The sequence below is a fragment of the Saccopteryx leptura genome, chromosome 3 (genome assembly GCF_036850995.1).
Source record: "Saccopteryx leptura isolate mSacLep1 chromosome 3, mSacLep1_pri_phased_curated, whole genome shotgun sequence".
NCBI lineage: Eukaryota > Metazoa > Chordata > Mammalia > Chiroptera > Emballonuridae > Saccopteryx > Saccopteryx leptura.
In genome coordinates, this window is record NC_089505.1 from 67,932,428 (window position 1) to 67,958,105 (window position 25,678).

Consider the following 25,678-nt stretch of genomic DNA (forward strand, 5'->3'; position numbering starts at 1 on the left):
TGAAAACAGCAAGTAAAGTACTGACAGCCAGACACAGAGTTAGCCCATCTGCGTTTGTTTTTTTTTTTATTTTATTTATTCATTTTAGAGAGGAGAGAGAGAGGGAGAGAGAGAGAGGAGAGAGAGACAGGGGGGAGGAGCTAGAAGCATCAACTCCCATATGTGCCTTGACCAGGCAAGCCCAGGGTTTCGAACTGGCAACCTCAGCATTTCCAGGTCGACGCTTTATCCCCTGTGCCACCACAGGTCAGGCCCCCATCTGCGTTTTAATGGTTTACTGTATTCTGCCCTTTGGACGGTTGACAATTATTGGTTTTGTCCACGCGAGATTAACATCCTTTTCTTCTGGTCACAGATTGTGATATTTAATTTTAAATGTCAACCTCACAGGCCCACAAAGTGCTCAGACATTTGGCCAGAATTATTCTGGGTGTGTCCATGAGGGTGTTTCTGAATAATACATTTAAATCATAGTCTAAGTAAAGCAGATCGCTCTACCCAATGTGGGTGGGCCTCATCCAATTGGTTGAAGGCCTGCATGAACAAAAGGGCTTAGTGAGAGGGAACACCTCCTGCCTGACCGCAAGAGCTGGAACACTGGTCTTTCCAGCCTTGGACTTGAACTGAAACACTGACTCCTCTTGGGTCTTGAGCCTGCCAGCTTTTCAGAATAGAACTCACCCAGTCAACACTCCTGGTGCTCAGGCCTTTGGACTCTGACTATGACACCATCTGCTTTTCCTGATTGTCAGCTGGCCAACGGCAGATCTTGAGACCTCAGCCTCCCGAATCGTGTGAGCCAATTCCTTATAGTAAGTCTCTTTCTGGCCTGACCAGGCGGTGGCACAGTGGATAGAGTGTCAGACTGGAATGTGGAGGACACAGGTTCGAGACCCCGAGGTTGCCAGCTTGAGCGCAAGCTCATCTGGTTTGAGCAAGGCTCACCAGCTTGAGCCCAAGGTTGCTGGCTTGAGCAAGGGGTCACTCGGTCTGCTGGAGCCCCCCAGTCAAGGCACATATGAGAAATCTATCAATGAACAACTAAGGAGCCACAACAAAGAATTGACGTTTCTCATCTCTCTCCCTTTCTGTCTGTCTGTCCCTATCTGTCCCTCTCTCTGACTCTCTCTGTTCCTTCCACAAGAAAAAAAAAAGTCTCTTTCTGTACATTCTGCTGGTTGTTTCTCTGGATAGCACTAACACAGCTACAGAGTTTTTCTCTGGGATCACCACTCCCCAACTCTTAGTCCACGTGACTGGGCTGAGGCTCACCTGACCTATTTCCACTGGGTTGCTAACCTGAGGGGAGTTAGCCTGCTTTGCTGGTGGTGATTCTGTCACCATGAGGAAAGACAATCGGCCTGGCAATGACCAATGCGCAGACAAGAGCCCAGAGATGGAAAAGCCCGTTTCCCAATGACAGGGCTTGAGTTCCTAGGTTCAGCTATGCCTGAAACCAGTGAAGTCCTCCATTTTTCCACTCCCTGGACCAATATACTACTGCACTCTCCCTTTTAAACTTTTTTTTTTTTGCTTAATCTATGTTAAATTAAGTTTCTGTTGTTTGCAACTAAAATAATAATTAGAATTTACTTTAAAACGCTATTTAATCAGTACCCTACTGGGAGTATATATTTAAAGTTTTCCCATTTTACTATTAAAATCAATGTCAGGAACACTGCATATTTGTACATATACCTTTGAATAGTCCTATGAATATATGGATAAGATATATTCCTAAAAGAGGAACTGGTGGGTCAAAAAACATGCATTTAAAATTTTGACTGCTTTATGCAAATTACCTTCCAAAATGGTTGCTCAATTTATACTTCCAACAGAATATAAAAAAAAAAATCTTTATTTTTTAAATATCCTTTTATCATTCTTTTCAATTCTGTAGTTCACCTAAAGGATAAAAACAGTATGTTCTAATTTCCATTTCTATGATTATTAGGGAGGTTGAGCATCTTTTCTTTTTTTTAAATTTTTAAAAAAATTTTATTTATTGATTTTAAAGAGAGAGGAGAGGAGAGAACAAGAAGTATCAAGTCATGGTTGCTTTACTTTAGTTGTTCATTGATTGCTTGTTATATGTGCCTTGACCAGGCAAGCCCAGGGCCCCGAACTGGCAACCTCAGCATTCCAAGTCAACACCCCATCCACCGCGGCACCACAGGTCAGGTGAGCATCTTTTCATATATTTACCTAATCTGTGGATTTCTTTTTCTATGATCTGCTTTTACTGTCCTTTATCTATTTTTCTAAGTTGCTCATTTTTTCTTTTTCTTTTTTTAAGTGAGAGAAGGGGAGATAGAGAGACAGACTCCCGTATGTGGCCCGACTGGGATCTACCAGCAACCTCATCTGGGGCCGATGCTCAAATCAACTGAGCTATCCTCAGCACCTGGGGCTGATGCTCGAACCAATCGAGCCATTGGCTGTGGGAGGGAAAGAGAGAGAGGAGGAGAGAGAGGAGGAGAGAAAGAGGGAGAGAAGCAGATGGTCGCTTCTCCTGTGTGCCCTGACTGGGGATCGAAACCGGTATGTCTGCGCATCGGGCCAATGCTCTATCCACTGAGCAAACCAGCCAGGGCCTCATCTTTCCTTACTTATTCAAATTAGCTCTTCTTATATGACAAACAGCAATTCTTTGTCTGCAATATACATTGTAAAAATAAATGAAGTTTTGAGACAGATGAGATTCTGAGCCCAGAGAGCTCTGAAGGTGGAGCTCCTACCTGGCTCAGGTCTTCTGGGTTCACAAAGACATTCTCAGCTGTCACATTTCCATGAACATACTCATTCTCGTGGAGGAACTCCAGGGCATCCAGCTGGGGGAAGCAAAAAAGGATCTCCATGAGCAGCGGGACTAACACAAAGAGCCTCTGAGGCACAGCCCAGTGAATGAATGAATCCCCACCAGTAGGCCTGAGGGGGCGTGGTCTGCTCATGACTGGGATGGGGGCAGATCTAAGCCCGACTAATTCTGGGGGAAGCCTTAGGAAGTGCATTCTGACAGCACACCTAGCAGATCTTCTAAGTAGGCTTTAAAAAGTTCAGCATCAATTAAAGCTGACATTTGGTTTTCTATCTTTGTCTTGTATCTATTTCTTAGTTGAATACAAACTCAGGAGGAGGGAGGAGTTGGTTCCTTATTGCCTCATGCAAAACAAACAAACAAACAAACACCCAATGCCCATGTATATCAGAGTTCTTCTTATTTCTTTTTTTTTTATTTTTATTGAAGCTGGAAACAGGGAGAGACAGTCAGACAGACTCCCGCATGCGCCCGACCGGGATCCACCCGGCACGCCCACCAGGGGGCGATGCTCTGCCCCTCTGGGGCATCGCTCTGCCGCAACCAGAGCCACTCCAGCGCCTGGGGCAGAGGCCAAGGAGCCATTCCCAGCGCCTGGGCCATCTTTGCTCCAATGGAGCCTTGGCTGCGGGAGGGGAAGAGAGAAACAGAGAGGAAGGAGGGGGGCAGGGTGGAGAAGCAAATGGGCGCTTCTCCTATGTGCCTGGCTGGGAATCGAACCCGGGTCCCCCGCACACCAGGCCGACGCTCTACCGCTGAGCCAACCGGCCAGGGCCTTCTTATTTCTTTTAGAGAGCAGAAATAAATTCAGTTAAGCAGTTTATATTTTTATCTCTCACTCTGACTTCTCCATTGAACTCCAGACTCATATATCAAATTGCCTCATTGTTTCCTGCATCGTAATGACATCTCCAAGCCTCCCTTGACCCCAAGGCTTAACTGTCCTCCAATTTCTGCTTGTCCTACAAGCTTTCCCTCCCCATAGCCTGGCCCCTCTCCTCAGGCCTCGTCCTCTCTCATGCAGACCTCCCCTGGCCTCCATCTCACCCCTCCAGTTCCTCCCCACAAGGCCCACAGGGTTCTTTGGCATCCAGAGCTGACTGTGCCCCTCCCCTGCCTCCAATCCCCCCATGGCTCCCCATTGCCCTCAGGACAGAGTCCCAGCTCTTCAGCTTGGCATTCAAGGCCCTGCGTGATCTGGTCACTGCTGGCCCCTCCACACCAATCTCTTACCCTTCCTCCTCCACATGCCACACTGAAGACACTCGGGGCATGAAGACCTTTGGGGTTCACCTAGTATATTACTCCCTTGCCCCTTTCATCCCCCTCCAAATTTAAACTGGGGCCTCTTAGTCACCTCCACAGCAGGGGGACACTTCTGTTCAGAGAACTTTTCACAATTTATGCAACTGTTAAATTTAATACTGCCCTTTCTGACTAGACAGAAAAGCCATGCTTGTGCTGCTTGTTCCCTACTGCACAGTCAGCCCCTGGGACAGTGTCGGACACCCATCAGGGGCCTGCTAAGTACTCAGTGAAAGGATGGATGAAAGACCAAAAAAATGAACCGATGGCTATGCTCTCTCCACACAAGCCTTTGCACAAGCCGTACCCTGGGCCTGGGATATTCTCCATGCACACCTCCACCCCCACCTTCCCCAGCACTTGGCTATTTCCCACTCTCGGCTTAGAAAGGACCTCCATCAGGAAGCCTGATCGAATCCCTCAAATTGAGACTGGGCCCCTTCCGCAACTCTCTTGGCCCTCTGGACACCCCTCACAGTAATGCTTCTCCCCTAGTTCTAATGGCCTGGGGTTTGCCTGTCTGTCAGCGTGCTAGTCCTCGGTGTCCAGCAGAGGGAGGCACGGGCTGAGGTGTCAATGAACAGACTGATAAACTAGAACCTGGTGGCCACCCCCTGGACGGGAACCAGCAATGCTTAGGCACATACCAGCCGGCAGGCCATCTGGAACACAGACTGCATGGGCATTACGTGTTTCGGGGTGTCATCCAGGACTGACTGAAGGCTCCTCCCCAGCATGGGGAACACCAAGAACCTGGAAGAGATGAGTATCCCAGAAGGTGGGAGAGATAACCAGGGAGAGGAGGGGAAACCAAGCAAATGTATTAAGGCTGGACTGTGGCTTGGTGGCTGCTGAGGCCCTGATCCCGGGCAAGACTAAGGGTTCTGACTGGTGGGAAATCAGCCTGGCACAAAGCAGGAGAAAGCAACCAACCAACTGGCCAGTGGCCCCAGGGTCCCAGCCATACCCGAGCACATGCCAGGGAGAGAAAGGGGCCAGAGAGGTGGGTGGCAAGTTAGGGGACTCACCTGTACCTGTCCTGGTGAATGCCAAAACCGACACAGGTGGGGATGGCCAGTAGGGGGATCGAGTACAGCTTCTTCCACTTGTTCACTATGGGAGGCAGGGCCCTGAGAGGTTAGAGCCCACCTGGTCCCAGGCCCATGGGGACAACAGCCCACTCTCAGACCAGAAGCACAGTGCGCCCAAGCCAGGCCAGACCCTAAGTCTCCTGGTCGAAGACACCACACCTGTGGGTGGGTGACAATGGGGGTGCTGACAGGGTGGGACTTGTTGACCCTGAATGTCTGTCATCTATGTTGGTAGGTGATGAGGGATGAACATGGGAGGAAGAATATACAAATCTGGAGTGGAGGGGATAAGAATGACAGAACTTCTGAAATCACATGTATATAGGTAATAGTATCAGGAAATGTCTAAACTGGCACGATGTCACTAGATGTCAGCCCATCTTCCAGGATCTCAGTTGGATGGTACAGATTCAGAGGTGTGCTGATAAAAGTTTAACAAGTGCTGTCCAGGGAAAAGAGCCCTGGTTTGCAGTGTTTGCTAATTTCGGTGGTGTAAATACTGCCACCCTGGTCAATTTCTAGTAACTGATAAGACATCAAAGGATATAAAGACAGAAAGAGACATGTAGCAGCACAGTTATACAGTGTTTTCACCATCCAGATACAATGACATAAACAATCTCAAGGGTATAGATAACAAAAATGTAGACAATTAGGAAGTACTAAGTTTTGAGTATTTATTACCCTTGGTCTTAATTTATTTGATTGCTAGCTGGTGTAATTAATTTAAAGAATGGCTATGATTAACAACTGGCTTAAGCTAGTTTTGAAATTTTAATATTTGGCTTTGAAGAGCTGGTATGAGCTGGCTTTTGCCCAGGCTGCCTGTTCTGTGAGGCCTGAGGACTTATGTGTGACAGAATCAAATCTGGGCCTTCTGTTTATTTATTTATCTTTTATTTTCTTTTATTTTTTTGTATTTTTCTGAAGTGAGAAACAGGGAGGCATAGGGCAGACTCCTGAATACACTCAACCAGGATCCACCAGCATGCCCACTAGGGGGTGATGCTCTGCCCATCTGGGGCATTGCTCCGCTGCAACTGCAGTCATTTTAGCACCTGAGGTGGAGGCCATGGAGCCATCCTTAGCACCCGGGCCAACTTTGCTCCAATGGAGCCTTGGCTGCCGGAGGGGAAGGGAGAGAGAGCGAGAGGAGAGGGGGAAGGGTGGAGAAGCAGATGGGCGCTTCTCCCGTGTGCTCTGGTCAGGAATCGAACCTGGGACTTCCACATGCTGGGCCGATGCTCTACCGCTGAGCCAACCAGCCAGGTCTTGGGCCTTCTATTTAATCCCCACCATTCCCATATGTTCCAGGAGAAGCTAGTTGCTGTGGTGAAGCTGGTACCACCCAAGTCTCACCCTGTTGCCCACTTTTCTGTGGAATACCTTGCAAAGGCTTGGCAACCCGCTGAAAGAAGTTCTGCTCATTGAACAAGCGCCCATCCTTGGCATCCTAGCATGGGATGAAGGGGGAGAAGGCTGTCACACTGGAATCTCAGATAAAGGGTCCCAGATAATTGCTGGCTATGTGTTACCCCAGGGTAAAACCAGCAACAACCCAGGTTCCCCATCAAGTCCCGCACATCAGAACCAAATGCCCTAGGGTACTACATGTGAACACATATCAGAGACTTCAACTTCCTTCCCATTGCCGGGGTTCTTTTTCTTTCTTTTACGACAGATCTACAAGTTCTCCCTGGACATGTGGCCTTCAGCTAAAAACCACACTTCTCAGGCTCCCCTGAAGTGAGGAAGGACCACCCACATGACAAGTCCTGACCAATGGGGATGAGAGCAGAAGAGAAGCAGACAACTTCCTGAGTTGGAGGATAAAGGACTTGATAGGCGCTCTCCTTCCTCCTCTCTTGTTGGCTGGAAGGTATGTGTGACAGTGGGAGCTAGAGCAGCCATTTCAGCCCATGAGATGGCAAGGTCATGGGTTGAGGATGTTGCAGCATCTCCATAAAGCACCTACTATGTGCTAAGTATTGTTCTGGAGATATAGTTGTGAACAAAGAAACTTACATGCTTGGTATCCCTGGGCAAGGGACTGAGTCCCCACTTCCTCACCTGTTAAATGGGGAACACAGTAACTACCGCACAGGCTTGCTTCTGAAACCTCAGCCCCGAGTTGGGCACAGAACAGACTCACAACAAACAGGGGCTATTAGTCACCTGTGTGCCTGGTTCCGGAGCCCTTGCTCTAAACCACTCACGTGGCCCCCATCTAGGGCAGAGGGAGAATTGGGACCCCACCCAACTGTCCCAGTTCTTCAGGGGAGGTGTGGGGGGTGAGACAATCTGAATAAATAAAAGCCACCCATAATTCCAGCACTCAGGGATAATGGCGAGGCTACTGACCACAACCAGGCCCTTTATTAAACACTTCCTGTGTGCTGAAGGGTGCGACTCAACTGCCAGGTTGTTCTCACTTTGTCAGTTTATTTTTTCCTTTTGGCCCCCAAGGAGCACATGCTTCCTGTATTCTAAGGTCAGGTCTGATTTCGTTGACTTCTCAGCACAGGGATCCCACGTGACTGGTTCTCTGTTTAGCCCCAACACTGAGCACAGTTACATATCATAGTAGGTGCTCAGTAGCAGCACGCTGTGAGGCAGGCAGATAGCGGGGAATGGGCACCTTGGTGTGGGCATGATTGGCTCCATCACACAGAGGGGGAAATCAGCTCAGAGAGGGGAGGCGCAAGCCCAGATCGCACAGCCAGGAAGTGTCAGAGGAAGGCTCGGATGGACCTGCTGCAGCCTCTGAAGGCCCTGTGAGAGGAGCAACCCGAGGCCCGGCAGGAGGCGTACCCTGCCCCAGGTCCCCCTGCTCCCTGCTTTCCTGCCTGCCCCAGCCAGAGAGGCTTGGAGATTTGGAGATCAACAGTGCATCTGCCAAAGCCCCAAGCCCCCCCCACCCAGCACGTCCTTCACCCCCCCCCAGTGTCCCCCAGGGCCACTCACTAGTTTAAGCGAGAATCTTTGTTTCTGGGCACTTGACTCGCAGGTGGAGACAGGTTCAGCTGTGGACGGACATAATGAGAGGTTATAACCTACAGGGAATGTGAGCGACGTCGTCCTCAAACTTCCCAGTAACGAGCAGCAGTTTCAGTTCTTTAGTTCCCAAGGGGTCAAGCGCATTCTTGGTTTTCAAGATCTGCTCCTCTGTATTTTCCAACAGGTTCCTTTTTCTCCCTCTTTCTCTCTGTTAATATCCAGTTATGCAAAAGGATTATTAACACAGTAGGCCTGAGATGCTCTCCTTGGAAAGGCCTGCTCACAGGTTGCCCTTGGCTGGTGGAACATGGATTTCGGGAGGGTTCCAGCAGTCTCCGTACCCAATTAGAGGGGCTTCTTGTGCCCAAACTGTTCTGCTGAACATCTGCTTTGCTCCTGGGAATCTGGAATGTAGCTATGTTCCTGGCAGAGGGTGACTATACGACCAGCCCCCAGTAAAAACCCTGGGTGTGGAGTCTAACAAGCGGCCCGGTTAACACTTCGCAGGTGCTGCCACACCTCGTCTGCATCCGGAGTGACTCCATGGGAGAATGGGAGAGGGCTCTGGAAGCTGCGCTGGGTGGTCTCCCCGACACATTGCCCCATGTGCCTCCCCTTTGCTGACTCGGCTGTGTCCTTTCGCTGTGATGGATCACGGTGTGAGAGGCCTGTTGGTCCTCCTAGCGTACCCCTGAACCTGGGGGTGGTCCTAGGAACCCTGATACACCCTATCTGCCTTTGTCTATATATAAGGTCTACCGGAAAGTTCTGTCCGTTTTTGGAATAAAACAAAATACAAATTTTTCTTACCGTCAATAAACTTTATTAAATAATATAATTGCCATTATTACTAATGATTTCTTGCCAGCGTGAGGGCAATTTGTATATCCCATTTTTGAAAAATGTTTTATCTTCTGATGCGAAAAATTGAACCAGTGCTTGTTTGATATCTTCTTCATTTTTGAATTTTTTGCCCTTCAAAAAATTTTGTAAGGACAAAAACAAGTGATAGTTGGAGGGTGCTAAGTCCGGGGTATATGGTGGATGCAACAGACATGCTTCTGTAGCATTTCTTCCTTGTTGAAATTCGTAAAAATTACAGTGGCGTAAATGAACTTTATCAGTAGCCATGTGTACACTATCACTTCACACATAAGACTAACGTGAATCAACTTTGTTTTAGTTAATTTGCTACGTCAGTATGTATACATTAAGTGATAAAAATAGAGAGGCACACATGCGCCAAACGTGCTTATGTGTCGAAACTTGTGATAGAAACGGACAGAACTTTCCAGTAGCCCGTATAGATGGGTCAGTGCCATGTGCTGGATGAGAGCCCCCCTGCCCTCCAAGAAGCCTTCAGCCCCTCAGGGACCCCTTGGCTGCAGATGTAGGGCAGCCTGTATCCAATGGTCTAATGGTTAATCAAGGGGGAGATAAAGGCACTGTCCTGTTGGTCCAACATGGAAACATGCCAAAAGTCCACCTCTACTCCAGAGCCCCCCCAGGGCCAGCCCAGGCTGCACCAAGGCCTCTGCAACACGCCCCTCCTTTCTCTCTCCTCCCCAGGTTCTGACCCCTGGGGCGCTTCCTCATAAACACCCTGCATCTTCATTCTGCTTCATTATATACCCCGCACACCTCCAGCCCTGCGCTAAGTATGGGCTTTATACACATCCCTTCCGTGCGTGCTTGGGACAGCCCTAGGGAGGCAGGCCTACTAACACACTACCATTACTGCTGTTGTTAGTGCCATCTGATGGATGAGATGACAGAGCTGCAGCTTAGAGAGGCCAAACCACAACGGAGGCTTTGTGCCAGGTCAACCATGGTTTGAGCCCCGTCCCGCCATCAACTCTGTGTAGCTCTGCTCGAGGAGCTAAACCTCTCTGGGCCTTCCTTGCCGTCCCTGTAAAACAGGGGCAGTGAGGTCCACCTCTGAGACGAGATGCAAGGATTCAGAGGGGCCAGTAGAAACAATAATGGGACCAGCTGAGCACAGATCACAGCCAGCTTCATCTTTTATGTGCGGTACTCAGTGAGTCCACTCACAACCCCAGTGCCCAGCCCTGGGAATGCCCCACGGGTGGCATTTATTTATTTATTTATTTATTTATATTTCTCTGAAGCTGGAAACGGGGAGAGACAGTCAGACAGACTCCTGCATGCGCCCGACTGGGATCCACCAGGCACGCCCACCAGGGGCAAAGCTCTGCCCACCAGGGGGCAATGCTCTGCCCCTCCGGGGCGTTGCTCTGCCATGACCAGAGCCACTCTAGCGCCTGGGGCAGAGGCCAAGGAGCCATCCCCAGCGCCTGGGCCATCTTTGCTCCAATGGAGCCTCGGCTGCAGGAGGGGAAGAGAGAGACAGAGAGGAAGGGGAGGGGGTGGAGAAGCAAATGGACGCTTCTCCTATGTGCCCTGGCTGGGAATCAAACCGGGTCCCCCGCACGCCAGGCGGACGCTCTACCGCTGAGCCAACCGGCCAGGGCCCCCACGGGTGGCTTTAGAATGTAACAAGCACGAGGGTCCTCGCCTGGTAAGTAGCAGAGCTGCTCCGGCCTGGGTCTAGCTCATCCCAGAGTCCACAAGCTGAAGCATCGCTGCCTGTTCCGGAGGGCTCTCTGCGTCCTCCCTCCTTCTCTCTTCTTTCCTTAATCATCCTGGCTGTAAGATTTCTGGAGCCAGATCTCTGGCTGGTTATTAACAACTCTGGATTAATTGTCCTCATTTATGAAAAGGGGATAATGATAGTGCTGATGTCATAAGACTGTTGTAAGAATTAGATAAGTCAAGAAGTACAGTTGGTCCTTGTATATATATTTGTGGGTTCTGCACCTGTGGATTCAACCAACTGCTGACTGAAAATATTTTTGGGGAAAAGTTACATTGTTGCTGAGGTGTGTTCTATAGTTAGGCCGTTGATGGTAGAGTCTGTACTAAGCATGTACAGACTTTTTCCCTTGTCATTATTTCCTATACAATACAGTAAAACAGTTATTTACACAGTGTTTACATTGTATTAGGCATTATAAGTAATTTAAAGATGATTACAGGAGAATGTGCATAGGTTATATATAAAAACTATGCAATTTTATATACAGGATTGAACATCATCTGATTTGGGTATCTGTGGGGGATCCTGGAACCAACTACAGAAATGGAGAAATGACTATCTATATAAAGCAAACATGTTTATGTAAAAACTTGTACATTAGGCCCTGGCCAGTGGCTCAGTGAATAGAGCAGCGGTCAGCAAGCTCATTAGTCAACAGAACCAAATATCAACAGTACAATGGTTGAAATTTCTTTTGAGAGCCAAATTTTTTAAACTATATAGGTAGGTACATTGTTATTAACTTAATTAGGGTACTCCTAAGCTGGCCAAAGAGCCGCACTCAAGGGGCCAAAGAGTCGCATGTGGCTTGCGAGCTACGGTTTGCCGACCACTGGAATAGAGCATAGGCCCTCCATATAGAAGTCCCATGTTTGCCTGACCTGCAGTGGCACAATGGATAAAGCGTCGACCTGGAATGCTGAGGTCGCCAGTTCAAAACCCTGGGCTTGCCTGGTCAAGGCACATATGGGAGTTGATGCGTCCTGGTCCTCCCCCCTTCTCTCTGTCTGCTCTCTCTAAAATGAATAAATAAAATCTAAAAAAAAACAGTTGTTAAAAAGAAAAAGAAGTCCCATGTTTGAGTCTCGGTCAGTGCACACAAGAGAATTGACCATCTGCTTCTCTCCCCTACTCTCTCTCCGTTCTCTCCCTCTTCTCCTGCAGACAGTGCCCTGATTTGTTCAAGCGACGCCCGATCCTGGTCGAGGTGAATGTGGGAGTCTGTTTCACTATCTGCTCTCCTCTCACTTAAAAAAAAAAACAACTTGTACACTAATAGTCACACCAGCATTATTCATCACAGAAAGAAATGCAAACGACACAAATGTTCACTAACGGATAAACCAAATGCAGCGTACATACACCCTGGAATATTACTCAGCTACAGAACGGAATGAGGTACTGGCACACGTGCCGCAACACAGATGGACCTTGAAAACATCCTGCTAGGGGAAAGAAGTCAGACACAGAAGGCCACGTGTTGTATCATTCCATCTACCTGGACTGTCCAGAACAGGCAGATCCAGAGACAGAAGTAGATTAGTGGTGGCCTGGGCTGGAAAGGGGGGCATGAGTGACTACTAAAAGGTACAGGGCTTCCTTTTGGGGTGAAAAAAATGTTCTGGAATTAGTAGTGATGGTGCATAACATTGTGACTATATTAAAATCTGCTGAATTGCAGACTTTTAAATGGTGAATTCTATGTTATGTGAATTTTATCCCAATTAAAAGATTGCATAAAACCCCCCAGAAAACCACATAAAGCACTAAGAATGGGGCCTGGCCTTGAGTTAGTAAGTACTCAGTAAATGTCAGGTTGATTATTACTAATAATTCCAGCATAGTCATTCTCTTCATTGTAACAAAGTATCCATCTTTTCTTTTTAAAATTATTTCTATTTATTTATTCATTTTAGAGGAGAGAGAGTGAGAGAAGGGGGGAGGAGCAGGAAGCTTCAACTCCCATATGTGCCTTGACCAGGCAAGCCCAGGGTTTTGAGACGGCAACCTCAGCATTCCAGGTCAACGCTTTATCCACTGCGCCACCACAGGTCAGGCAACGTATCCATCTTTTGCTGTTTGACTACTGACAGCTTTTATGTCTGGTCCTGCCTTGTGCGTCCCCACTCCCCCGCATCTGCAGGAGCTGATAGGAAAGCCTGGGGTTCCCATCTTTGGTGCTGGTGCAAGGAAGAGTGAAACTGTGTGAGGCCTGGCCTCTGGGTGGAAACCCTCACACCGGCCCCACCCCTTAACCACAATAAAAACCCAGGCCAGGTGCCTCTCCTTGTGATCTCAAGACATTTCAGACTTGCTCTCCCAAAGACAACTATAAGGATATATAAGCAATAAACCTTTCATATCCTCTTGGAATATGACATGATCAGTCTCACATCACTCTCAACATTCAAACCAAATTTTTTGGGGGGGAGGTCCATCTTATCTCTGTAGGGTAGAAATTAATCATTGTCCTTATCATTCGGTCATACTGGATCTGCATTCCCATGACAACAGTAGGTGGAGCTGGAGAAGAGTGCTTTCCAGTTGGCCACACTTGCCACCACTCCCAAATGCCTTACTTCCAGCCTTCTGCACTCATTTATTCTACCTGCCTGACCTTGTAGGTGGGTAGTTTGCAGTCCCAGGTCTAAGAGAAATTTGCCTAGAGGAAGGTCTGCAGCTGGGATATGGCTTCCATTTTCATTCTCAGAAAGGGGTTCCCCTCGCCTCACCCTGGCTCCAAGGTGGCCTGGCCCACCCCATCACCTGCCCACCTGTAAACAGAGTGTACCTTCATAGAGAATGCCCTGGTCGTCCCTGGTCTGGAGGGATCCCAGTTTCCAGTATTGTCCATTATTGTCCTTCAGCACCGTCCCTATGGGCAAAGCCTCGAGGGAGGTGGTCACACGGCTCCGCTTCAGTGTCTGAGGGCTCCTCGTCAACTGCGGGCTCCTCGTTGTTGTTCGTGGGCTTCTCTTTGCTGTCTGAGGGCTTCTCTTTGCTGTCTGAGGGCTTCTCTTTGCTGTCTGTGGGCTGCTTTTGGGGGCTGGAGTTCTGCCCTGGGATCCTACAGCAAGATGGCCAAAATAAAGGAAAAGGGGCAGCCAGAAAAGAAAAGTTAAATGGATATGAGATAGTACTCATAGTACTGTTTACTTACTCATTTGTTTAATAAACAATGGCTTCCTAGAACCTTTCATGGGTCAGGTCTGTGTGACAAAGCTGGGGATACAGGTACGAGTCATACCTCAGCTCCTCCCTCACGGGATCCTAATTATGTCAGGGAGTCTGACCTGGACACAGCCGGTCAGACAAGGCCGTATGGAGAGATATGAAAGAGACTGACTGTGCCTGGAGAAGTCAGGGAAGGCTTCCAGGAGGAGGACATGTGAGTTTAGTCTTTTTGAATGAATAGAATTTTCCAGGGGTCAAAAAGACTCTCCACATTCAACCAAGAATATCCTGAGATAGGACATGGCCTTGTGCTAAATATAAAGAAATTTATTAGACTGAGGCCCTGCCCTTGACTGGCTAGCAGACTGGCAAGAGAATGGGGTGGCATGGTGAGGACGAAAAGATACTAACTACTGGACATGGTCCCAGGAAAAACTATTAACTACTCCATTCCTGATCCTGGCTGGTGGCTCAGTGGATAGAGTGTTGGCCCGGTGTATGGACGTCATGGGTTCGATTCCAGGTTAGGGCACACAGGAGAAGCGACCTTCTGCTTCTCCCCCCATCCTTCTCCCCCTTCTCTCCTTTTTCCCTCCCACAGCCAGTGGCTCGATTGGTTCCAGTGTGACTCCGGGCACTGAGGATAGCTCGGTTGGTCCGAGCTCATCAGCCTCAAGGTGCTAAAAATAGCTCAGGACTCAAGCATCAACCTAAGATGAGGTTGATGGGTGGATCCTGATTGGGGAGCATGTGGAAGTCTGCCTATCTATCCTCCTTTCACCTATAAAAAAGAAAAAAAGCCCTGGCCGGTTGGCTCAGCGGTAGAGCGTCGGCCTAGCGTGCGGAGGACCCGGGTTCGATTCCCGGCCAGGGCACATAGGAGAAGCGCCCATTTGCTTCTCCACCCCTCCGCCGCGCTTTCCTCTCTGTCTCTCTCTTCCCCTCCCGCAGCCAAGGCTCCATTGGAGCAAAGATGGCCCGGGCGCTGGGCATGGCTCTGTGGCCTCTGCCTCAGGCGCTAGAGTGGCTCTGGTCGCAATATGGCGACGCCCAGGATGGGCAGAGCATCGCCCCCTGGGGGGCAGAGCACCGCCCCTGGTGGGCGTGCCGGGTGGATCCCGGTCGGGCGCATGCGGGAGTCTGTCTGACTGTCACTCCCTGTTTCCAGCTTCAGAAAAATGAAAAAGAAAAAAAAAAAAAAAAAAAAAAAAAAAAAAAAAAAAAAAAAAAAAAGAAAAAAAAAATGACTCCATTCTTCCCACATACCCTCCACCCAAGGCACAGAATGGCAAAAGGCAATGGGGTCTGGAGGGTAACCAGGGACAAAGAGGAGACACCGAGGACTGGTAGGAAGGAGACAGGCACACAGTCCTAAGCTTTCCTTGGTCACTGGCTAGCATGGGCCACACTCAGATGACTCTATCTGGTCCCTGCTCACAAAAGACTCTCAGTCCGGTCAGTGAGGCAGAAAGGGACAAGGAGCCTGGAGGGGACATGTGCTCAAATGAGTGGCACTGGCACTGTGGGTGCCCAGACAAAGAGGATGAAGAGAGGCTCCAGAGGGAGACACGTTACCTTGATCTAGCTTTGGGTGCTCCTAAAAGGCTTCCCAGAGATCTGACCCTTTGGGTGTTGGAAAGTGGCAGCATGCCAGGCAAAGAAGGGAGGTGACGGCCCTGGCCGGTTGGCTCAGCGGTAGAGCGTCGGCCTGGCATGCGGGGGACCCGGGTTCGATTCCCGGCCAGGGCACATAGGAGAAGCGCCCATTTGCTTCTCTACTCCCCCCCCTCCTTCCTCTCTGTCTCTCTCTTCCCCTCCCGCAGCCAAGGCTCCATTGGAGCAAAGATGGCCCGGGCGCTGGGGATGGCTCCTTGGCCTCTGCCCCAGGCGCTAGAGTGGCTCTGGTCGCGGCAGAGCGACGCCCCGGAGGGGCAGAGCGTCGCCCCCTGGTGGGCGTGCCAGGTGGATCTCGGTCGAGCGCATGCGGGAGTCTGTCTGACTGTCTCTCCCTGTTTCCAGCTTCAGAAAAATACAAAAAAAAAAAAAAAGAAGGGAGGTGACAGTGCCCCACGCTGAGGGAACAGACTTAGGTAAGACCAGTGGCTGAAGACCCTGAAAAGTATTTCCAAAAAGTAAGTTTTCCATGCACAGGGTTGCGGTGAGAGCTAAAACAGGAACCAGACCACAGAGTCTTCAGTTGTCTGGCTGAAGAGGTCAGACTGTCAGGCAATGGGGACAGTAGGTGACAGTGAGCAAGGAGGGGTGGAGTCAGCTCTGATCCTGTAGAGATGAACTGGAGGGAAATCCTGGAGGCTGGGATAAAGGTCCAGGCAGGTATAAGTGGCACCTGAGCAGGGGGATGATGCCCCACACATTGTCCGATGACCCACCCTTTAACCAGATGAATCCTCACTCTTACCTTTGGGTTTCTCACAGGGACTTAAGGTATCTTCAGACCCAGAACTGTCATAGTCTGAGAAGACGGATGATGGAGAAGAAGCAAGACAGCTGGACCATTTCACTTTCTTGGGAGAGAGTTCAGAACTAGTGTTCTTCCCTCTCCTTGAGCCTAGAAGAAAGGAAGGCCAAATGCAGACTGAAGGTTACAAAGGCCCTTTACAGGAACCACAAAACCAGACACCCTAAGTTCTTATTCAAGCACTCTCGTCCCTTCAACCACTCTCTTCCCTTTGGTGTGGTGCCCTCACACCGAAGACTCACTTCTTCAGGGGTCTTAGCCTCTCTTATATCTGCTATTACTTTGTCATTCTGTTCTATCTTCTAGGTGATTTCTGCAGATCTATCTTCTATTCTAGTTCACTATTCTCTCTTCTGCTTTGTCTAATCTGCAGTTTAAATAATCCAATGAGTTTCTAATTGCCATATTAGCTTTTATCATCATAGGTATTATTTGGTTCTTTTTCAGGTCTACCAGGTCAATTCTAACTAACTTTTTTCCTTTATTATATTTTTAATTTCTTCCTTCATTTCTTTAAACATATTAAAGGTGTTTTTTTTTTTTTTGCATTTTTCTGAAGCTGGAAATGGGGAGGCAGTCAGACAGACTCCCGCATGTGTACAACCGGGATCCACCCGGCATGCCCACCAGGGGGAGATGCTCTGCCCATCTGGGGCGTCGCTCTGTTGCATCCTAGCGCCTGAGGCAGAGGCCACAGAGCCATCCTCAGCACCCGGGCCATCTTTGCTCCAATGGAGCCTCGGCTGCGGGAGGGGAAGAGACAGAGAGGAAGGAGAGGGGGAGGGGTGGAGAAGCAGATGGGTGCTTCTCCTGTGTGCCCTGGCCGGGAATTGAACCCGGGTGTTTTGTACATAGTCTCATCTGTTAAATCCTTGGAATCTGGTCAGTGCAGGTTTGATTCTGTCGTTTGTTGTTTTTCCTGACAGTGCCTTGTTTCCTGGTGTCTTTGTTAATTGATTGGGAAGCTCATGTGCCCATGGTTAATTCCCTAAGGTCAGTCTCTAAAGGGTGTTCCCCAAAAAGATTTGCCTCATTTGGAGAGAGGCACCCACACCTCATGACAAAAGGGTTCATTGATGAGCTCTAACCGAAAATGGGGACCTGACGATATCAGGCCTAACCTGGGAAGATGGTGAGCAGAGGAATGACAGGGTCTGACTTTGTCTCAACAGGATCTCAGACTACCATATAGAAAACCATAGGGGAAAGAAAAGAAACAAGGAGACTAGGGCAGTGGTCAGCAAACTCAGTCAGCAGAGCCAAATATCAACAGTACAACAATTGAAATTTCTTTTGAGAGACAAATTTCTTAAACTTAAAACTATATAGGTAGGTACATTCCTTATCGAGGTAGTGCCTGCACGTGGTATTTTGTGGAAGAGTCACACTCAAGGGGCCAAAGAGCCGCATGTGGCTCGCAAGCCGCATGTGCCAAGCAGGGGACCAGGGGAAGAAGGCTTCTGCAACAATATCAGTGACAGGTAAGGGTGGGATGGACCAGGCAGAGGAGGAGGCAGGAAGTGATCTGATTTGGCACTGATTTTTTATTTTTCCTTTGATTTGAGAGAGAAAGAGAGAAGGGAGAGAGAAAGAATGAGAGACAAGGGAAGGGAGAGAGAGAAGCATCAATTCACTGTTTCATTTTTTAGTTGTGTACTCATTGCTTGCTTCCTGTATGTGCCCTGACCAGCGATCAAATCTGCGACCTTGGTGCATGGGGGCCACGTTTTAGCCACTGAGTTACCTGACCAGGACCTTGGCACTGATTTTTTTTTTTTTTTTTTTTACCAGGACAGAAAGAGAGTCAGAGAAAGGCATGGATAGGGACAGACAGACAGGAACGGAGAGAGATGAGAAGCATCAATCATCAGTTTTTTGTTGTCACACCTTAGTTGTTTATTGATTGCTTTCTCATATATGCCTTGACTGTGGGGCTACAGCAGACGGAGTGACCCCTTGCTCAAGCCAGCGACCTTGGGTCCAAGCTGGTGAGCTTTTTGCTCAAGCCAGATGAGCCCGCTCTCAAGCTAGCAACGTCGGGGTCTCGAACCTGGGTCCTCTGCATCCCAGTCCGACGCTCTATCCACTGCGCCACCGCCTGGTCAGGCGGCACTGATTTTAAATAGAGAGCTGACAAGATTTGATAGAGGGCTGAACTGTGGGTGGGAGAGAAACAGGACTTAGGATGACTCCAGGGTCTGCTGTGAGAAACTGGATAAATGAAGTTGCCATTTACCACGATGCTGAAGTTTATGGTAGACCTGGAGTGCTGAGGTCGCCAGTTCAAAGCCCTGGACTTGCCCGGCCTGGCATGTACAGGAAGCAACTACTACAAGTTGATGCTTCCTGCTTCTCCCCTCTTTCTCTCTCTCCTCTCTCTAAAAATCAATCAATGAATTAAAAAATATTAAAAAAAAAAAAAAAAGAAGTTTATGGAAGGGGCAGCCACATCAGGTACTCAGTTCTGGGCATGTTTATGTGACAGCCAACAGATGTCAAACAAGTAATAGTTTGATATACTAAATAATTCTGGGTTTCAGGGAGGGGTCCAGGCTGAGGACAGAGATGTGTGAGTTGTCAACTTTAAAGCCATGGGACTAATAAGATGCCAAGAAACTGAGTACAGGGAGAGATGAGCTCCGGACTTCTCCAGTTTGAATGCAGGCTCAGACAGACTGCAAAGGTGTATGTGCTCCCTCCTCACACCCCACATACAGCCCCTCAGCCGTCCTCCAGGGAAGCTCAAAGCTCCAGTCCTTACCTCGGAAGGATGACAAAAGCGGTCTGACAAAGGTCTGGGACTCCTCATGCTCCTCTGTAGACAAAGACTTTCCACAGTAGGGGCAGAATTTGAATGCTGTTTGGATACTTTTGCCACAGCCTGAACAGAAGGTGCTCATGCCAAAAAACAGAAGTGTGCAGGAGGGAACAGGAAGCTGAAAGAGAAACTGCCCATGAGCAGTCATCAAATTCCTCGCGTTGTAAAGAAAATGATCACCCACTGAATATACTCCCTTAGGGAGTGGCCACTCCTAAAATGAGTCCCTGTCCACTGTGACCAGCATCTAGCCACTACTCTCTTGCTAATGGCCCAGGGCAAGTACAAAGCCGAACAAAGATACAAAGCAGAAACTGCAGACCTCACGACTGATATGGGAGTGCCTGAGGTCAATGAAAATTACGAGGCAGCACTGCTGCAATCACAGAAGCTCTGAGCATCTTCAACTGCATTTGTGACGTTCATTTATTCAAAAGCACATGATGGGGATGAGAGAGACAGCTAATGCTCAAATACTCACATGCTCCCCTACACTTCCTAGGGCCCCGTCCAGTTAAATTGGGACCACATAACTAGTTCTGGCCAATGGGGTGTGAGTGGAAGTCACTTTCCAGCTGAGGCTGTTAAGAGCCAGAGTAGTAGCTCCTCCACCCTCTCCTGCCTTGCAGGAATGGCTCTGGAGGCCACATACTCCAAATGACACAGCCACGAGATGAAGGAAGGCTGCCTGGTCCACACTGGGATTTCATGATCAGCAAATAAACTTATGTTGTATTGAGCCACCAAGACTTCAGGGTTTATTTATTACTGCAGCATAGCCTACTTTATCCTGACTAAACGCAGTGAGACAAAAGGAATCCATTGAATTATTTTCTAAGCTTTGTGTATCTGTGGAATATTTCCCAAATTTAAAAATCAAAACCAAGCCCTGCCCGGTTGGTTCAGTGGATAGAGTTTAAGCCCAGCATATGTATGTCCCAGGTGAGATTCCTGGTCATGGCACACTAGAGAAGTGGCCATCTGCTTTTCTCCCCCTCCCTCTTCCCCTCCTGCAGCCAGTGGCTTGAATGGTTTGACTGTTGGCCTCAAGCACTAAAAATAGCTCAGCTGATTTGAGCACTGGCCCCAGACAGGGGTTGCTGGGTGGATCGTGGTCAGGGGCATACAGAGTCTGTCTCACTATCTCCCCTCCTCTCACTTAAAAAATAAAAATAAATAAAAACCAAAATCACACATATGACAGATGAAGATGTGGCAGGTTTATACATTTGCTAGGCTGCCATAACTTATTACCACTGAGAGGTGGCTTAAACAACAGCAATTTATTTTCTCACAATTTTGGAGGCTAGAAGTGTGAGATCAAGGCATCAATGAGCTTGGTTTCTTCTGAGACCTCCCTGCTTGGCTAGCAGATGGCTGCATTCTCACTGTGTGCTCACACGGCCATCCCTCTGTCTGTCCTGATCTCTTCTTGGAAGGACACGAGTCATATTGGGCCAGGGACCTGTCTTAGTCTGTTTGGGCTGCTGTAATAATATATCACAGACTGGGTGGCTTAAAAACAAGAGAAACTTATTTCCCACGGTTCTGGAGAATAGGAAGTCCAAGATCAAGGTGCCACCATGGCTGGGTTCTGGTGAAAGCCCTCGCTTGGGCTGCAGACTGACAGCTCCTTGCTGTGTCATGTGGCGGTAGTGGCTAGGGAGCTCTCTGGGACCTCACTTACAGAGCATTATTCTCACCAATGAGGGCTCCACCCTAAAGACTTAACTCCTCCCAAAGGCCCCACCTCCTAATACCATCTCACAGGGCATTAGGATTTTTAACCTATGAATTTGGAGAGACCCAAACATTCTGACTATAGCAGGCCTACCCTAACAACCCCATTTTAACTTAATTATCTCTTTAAAGACCCCCGTCTCCAACTATGGTCACATTCTGACATACCATATTTCCCCATGTATAAGATGCACTTTCCCCCAAAAAATTTGGGGTCTAAAAACTGGGTGCCTCTTACACAGTGGTTGTAGATTTTTTTTCACTTGCATTCCCCGCTTTTTCGTGCTTGTTTTTGTGCTCATTGTTGAAGACAGTGATTCATCATCAGACACAAATGAGGACAAGCTAATGGATGGGAGTTTTGACAGTGATAAGGAGTTGTACAAATTTTTTTTTTTTTTTTTACAGGGACAGAGAGAGAGTCAGAGAGAGGGATAGATAGGGATAGACAGACAGGAATGGAGAGATGAGAAGCATCAATTATCAGTTTTTCGTTGCGACACCTTAGTTGTTCATTGATTGCTTTCTCATATGTGCCTTGACCGGGGGCCTCAGCAGACTGAGTAACTCCTTGCTGGAGCCAGCGACCTTGGGTCCAAGCTGGTGAGCTTTTTTTTTTTCTCAAGCCAGATGAGACCGTGCTCAAGCTGTCGACCTCGGGGTCTCGAACCTGGGTCCTTCCGCATCCCAGTCCAACACTCTATCCACTGCGCCACTGCCTAGTCAGGCAGTGTTGTACAAATTTTATGATGACTAAAACTTGAGTTCAATAACTTTATGTAAAACTTTTTTTTTTCAAATTTTGGGCCCCAGAATTAAGGTGCGTCTTATACATGGGGAAATACAGTACTTGGGCTTAGGGTTTCCAAATACAAATTTTTTAAAAATATATATTTTATTTTATTGATTGATTTTAGAGAGAAGAAGGGGGAGACAGAGAAACCGATTCCTTGTTCCACTTACTATTTATGCATTCATTGGTTGATTCTGTTCTTTCTTTCTTTCTCTCTCTCTTTTTTTTTTAACAGAGAGTCAGAGAGAGGGATAGATAGGGACAGACAGACAGGAACAGAGAGAGATGAGAAGCATCAATCATTAGTTTTTCATTGCGACACCTTAGTTGTTCATTGATTGCTTTCTCATATGTGCCTTGACTGTAGGCCTTCAGCAGACCGAGTAACCCCTTGCTCGAGCCAGTGACCTTGGGTCCAAGCTGGTGAGCTTTTGCTCAAACCAGATGAACCCGTGCTCAAGCTGGCAACCTCGGGGTCTCGAACCTGGGTCCTTCCGCATCCCAGTCTGACACCCTATCCACTATGCCACCACCTGGTCAGGCTCCAAATACAAATTTTTACAGAACACAGTTCAGTTCCTAAAAGCAGGATTAAACTAGTTAATAAGTGAAGAGAAAATCCACAAGGATGACAGTGCAACAGATATTTCAAATGAACATATTTCAAATAGCAAAAGAAAAAAATTATCTTATTGGTTCTTTATTCTAAAACTTAGTGTACAGTATCAGTCATAAGCTTGACTATCAAAATTGAAATCAAAGTAAACCTGTGGCTTGATCTCGCCTTGTAAGAGAAAGTTCTTCCCGTTTTACTTTATTTATTTTTGGCAAATAAAAATTGTATATATTTAAGGTATATGTGATGTTTTGATATATATGTAAATTGTGAAACGAACTTGACCTGTGTTGGCACAGTGGATAAAGCGTCAACCTGGAAACGCTGAGGTTGCCGGTTCAAAACCCTGGGCTTGCCTGGTCGAGGCACATATGGGAGTTGATCCTCCCCCCTTCTCTCTCTCTCTCTCTCTCTCCCCTCTCTATAATGAATAAATAAAATCTAAAAAAAAAAAAGTTACAAATCTAAAAAAAAAAAAAAAATTGTGAAACGACTACCACAATCAAATTAATATATCCATCACTTCACAGTCCCTGGTAACCACTATTCTACTCTCTGTTACTATGAACTGGACTTTTTAAAAAAGATTCCACATATAAGAGAGATCATGCAATATTTTGTGGCTGGCTTAGTCTAATCAAACCCTTATCTTTTATTCATTGTAAACACTGGTCTGTCACAATCGCAAAATAGTAGAGTTCTTTAAAATCACTGAATCTAGTCCCAGGCAACCTGGAGCTCCAGATCTGCTATGTGCCGGGTACCTAATTTCACCTCTGTGTGCCTCAGTCTGCCCAATAGTAAAACGGGGATTCTAATCTCTCTGATAGAGTGATTTTTGAGGCCTAAATGAGTACATTTATAGCAAGTGCTAACAACAGGGCCTAGCTCATGGAAAGCCCTTTATGTTAGTGGTTATTACCATATCATGCCCTGTTATCTCACTAATTATATTCTATTTGCTAATACTTCTTTTTTCCCTTTTCTCTTTCAATACTAGAAGTTCTAAGCTTCTCAGGGCTCTGTTTCCTCTTGGTGCTGCCTTATGGAATTACAGTGCCTGCCCTTGAAAAACACAGGCCATCCAAACAGCTAATGAAAGAAATCTCAGCTAGAGAATAGGTTTCCTCTCCCTCGAGGTCTGCAAAAGAGCAGAAACCACACTGGCGTAAAACTGCCTTTTGTGTGTGTGTGTACATGTGTATGTGACAGAGACAGAGAGAGACAGAGAGAGTTCATAGTAACAGAGTAGAATAGTGGTTACCAGGGTCTATGTGACAAAGAGGGACAGACAGAGGAAGGGAGAAAGATGAGAAGCATCAATTCTTCGTTGTGGCACTTTAGTTGTTCATTGATTGCTTTCTCATTTGTGCTTGACTGGGTGCTATAGCAGACCGAGGGAACCCTTGCTCAAGCCAGCGACCATGGGCTCAAGCCAGTGACCATGGGGTCATGTCTATGATCCCATGCTCAAGCCGCATAAGCCTACACTCAAGCTGGCAACCTCAAGGTTTCAAACCTGGGTCCTCCATGTCCCAGTCCGACGCTCTATCCTCCGCACAACCACCTGATCAGGCAAAAACTGCCTTTCTATTATTTCCCATAAAGGAGGTGTGTAAGACATCTGACTGCAAAGACTGCCACTAGGTATCCTTCAGTTCCTAAGAAGTCTGTATTTCTGATTTAACCTAATAATTTTTATTAAGTTTAAGTCATTTATTTAAGTAATTTAACTTGATTTATGTAAGTCATTTAACTTAATAATTATTTTACAGGTAATAGCACTGAAAGGATAGCTCTACCTCTTCAAAGAGAAGTTTTGTTAAGCTAGAGGAGTCTGCACCACTTCTCCCTCCTCCCTCAGGTCACAACAAACCTGAAGCCCTTATGATGGAGCCACAGATCCAAACTGCCAAGGAAGGCTGCCATGGAGAGTTATTCTAGACTTTGTAATAGTGAGAAATTTGTGTCTGGGTTAAGCCACTGAGGTTAGGGGGCTGTTGTTATTGCAGCATAGTATAACCTAGTCTGACTAATATCCTGAGACTCTGCTAGATTACTTATGTAAACAAAAGCTTGAAAATCTGTGGTGGTTTTAAGTGGATTTAAGTAGAATTTTTCTAGGTGCCAAGTGCCCTTGGATAAAGATGGCCTCCAGGACGGGGCAAGCACCTAACCCAGTGACCCTGTCATGCCCACAATGGTTCTCCTGGGACTAAAGTATAAGAGCAGTAACACAGGAGAGATGGAGCGGTCGCAGGCTGTTGGTGGGGAATAGGACTTAAGGGGCATGTACCCAACTAGGTTGTACCTTTATGGGTTCACAGTCTGGCCCTCAGATTCACTGGGCTGAAATCTCCATCCTAAGTGTCCTGTAAGTGAAGAAAGGTGGAGAGGCTGACTCAGGATCACTACACACAAAAGGGAAAGATAATGGTTAATGTTTACTGTGCACTGGCTAAGTAGACAGCATGTGCTAATTTCTATAACAATTCACTGAGCCCTTAATATGTGCCAATTGCTGGGGATACAGCAGCAAAGGAAACAAATGCAGTTCTTCACCTGACAAAGCTCACATTCTGGGTGTGGCAGGAAACAAGATAAACAAATGAGCAAGTAACTATTTAACAGTTCAGATGAAGATGGTGTTATGGTAAACGTTCTGTAAATATGACAGAAAGAAAGAAGGGCGTCTCAGAGTGCTGAGGTCACATGCCGAAGGTCACAAGGCTAGAAAAGGACTCAAGCCCGAGGCTCCAACACTCAAATGCTGCTGGCCTTTATCATCCATTTACCCATTTATTTAATTTATTCAACAAATATTTACTGAACATCTCCTATGCGTTAAATATTGTTTCCTTCCTGAAAGGTTCTGAGACTAGCACAGGAGAGCTAAAGGTTAGACTACACCTTAGCGTAGAAGGGACAGTGACACGCCTCGGCCCGCAGAAACGAAGATGACCTAGTGCCAAGGCGGGGAGTCTATCAGATTCGCTATTAGCTCTACCGGCCTCGCCTCCGTCGTAGCCACACCCTCTCTTAAGAGCCGAGAGCAAGATTGCCCCTTCCACATTCAATTGATTAAAATAATTCACAGAACCGCCTGAGTTGGAGAGGGTAGAGAACTAGATTTCACCTCTGATGGAAGGAAGAGCAGCAGCATATTGCAGCGCTGCGTCATGCCAGGGCCATGAGAGGTTGGTGGCCGTGTTTTGCAATCGACCACACCT

General features: G+C 47.6%; 1 protein-coding gene and 1 long non-coding RNA gene across 8 annotated transcripts in view; one reads left to right on the plus strand and one right to left on the minus strand.

The window, feature by feature from the left end:
• The window catches only part of VRK3 (VRK serine/threonine kinase 3), a 44,338-nt gene that overhangs the window by 16,877 nt on the left and 1,783 nt on the right, over nt 1-25,678 (minus strand). For 4 of the 7 annotated variants that reach the window (XM_066374071.1, XM_066374069.1, XM_066374070.1 and 1 more), the window contains exons 2-10: nt 24,760-24,820; nt 19,243-19,417; nt 16,422-16,571; nt 13,620-13,895; nt 8,179-8,237; nt 6,574-6,667; nt 5,152-5,236; nt 4,771-4,876; nt 2,739-2,831 (exon numbers count right to left, since the gene is read on the minus strand). In XM_066374071.1, the coding sequence (XP_066230168.1) occupies nt 2,739-2,831; nt 4,771-4,876; nt 5,152-5,236; nt 6,574-6,667; nt 8,179-8,237; nt 13,620-13,895; nt 16,422-16,571; nt 19,243-19,381 (1,002 nt within the window). In that variant the 5' untranslated portion in view covers nt 19,382-19,417; nt 24,760-24,820. Of the gene's footprint in view, nt 1-2,738; nt 2,832-4,770; nt 4,877-5,151; nt 5,237-6,573; nt 6,668-8,178; nt 8,238-13,619; nt 13,896-16,421; nt 16,572-19,242; nt 19,430-24,759; nt 24,821-25,678 lie in introns of all 7 variants that reach the window. The other 3 variants (XM_066374077.1, XM_066374075.1, XM_066374076.1) reach the window with 3 other exon arrangements.
• On the plus strand, nt 604-12,663 carry LOC136399156 (uncharacterized). The gene is made up of 4 exons (XR_010750101.1): nt 604-812; nt 2,107-2,181; nt 6,896-7,093; nt 11,993-12,663. It is a non-coding gene; the product is annotated as an uncharacterized lncRNA (long non-coding RNA).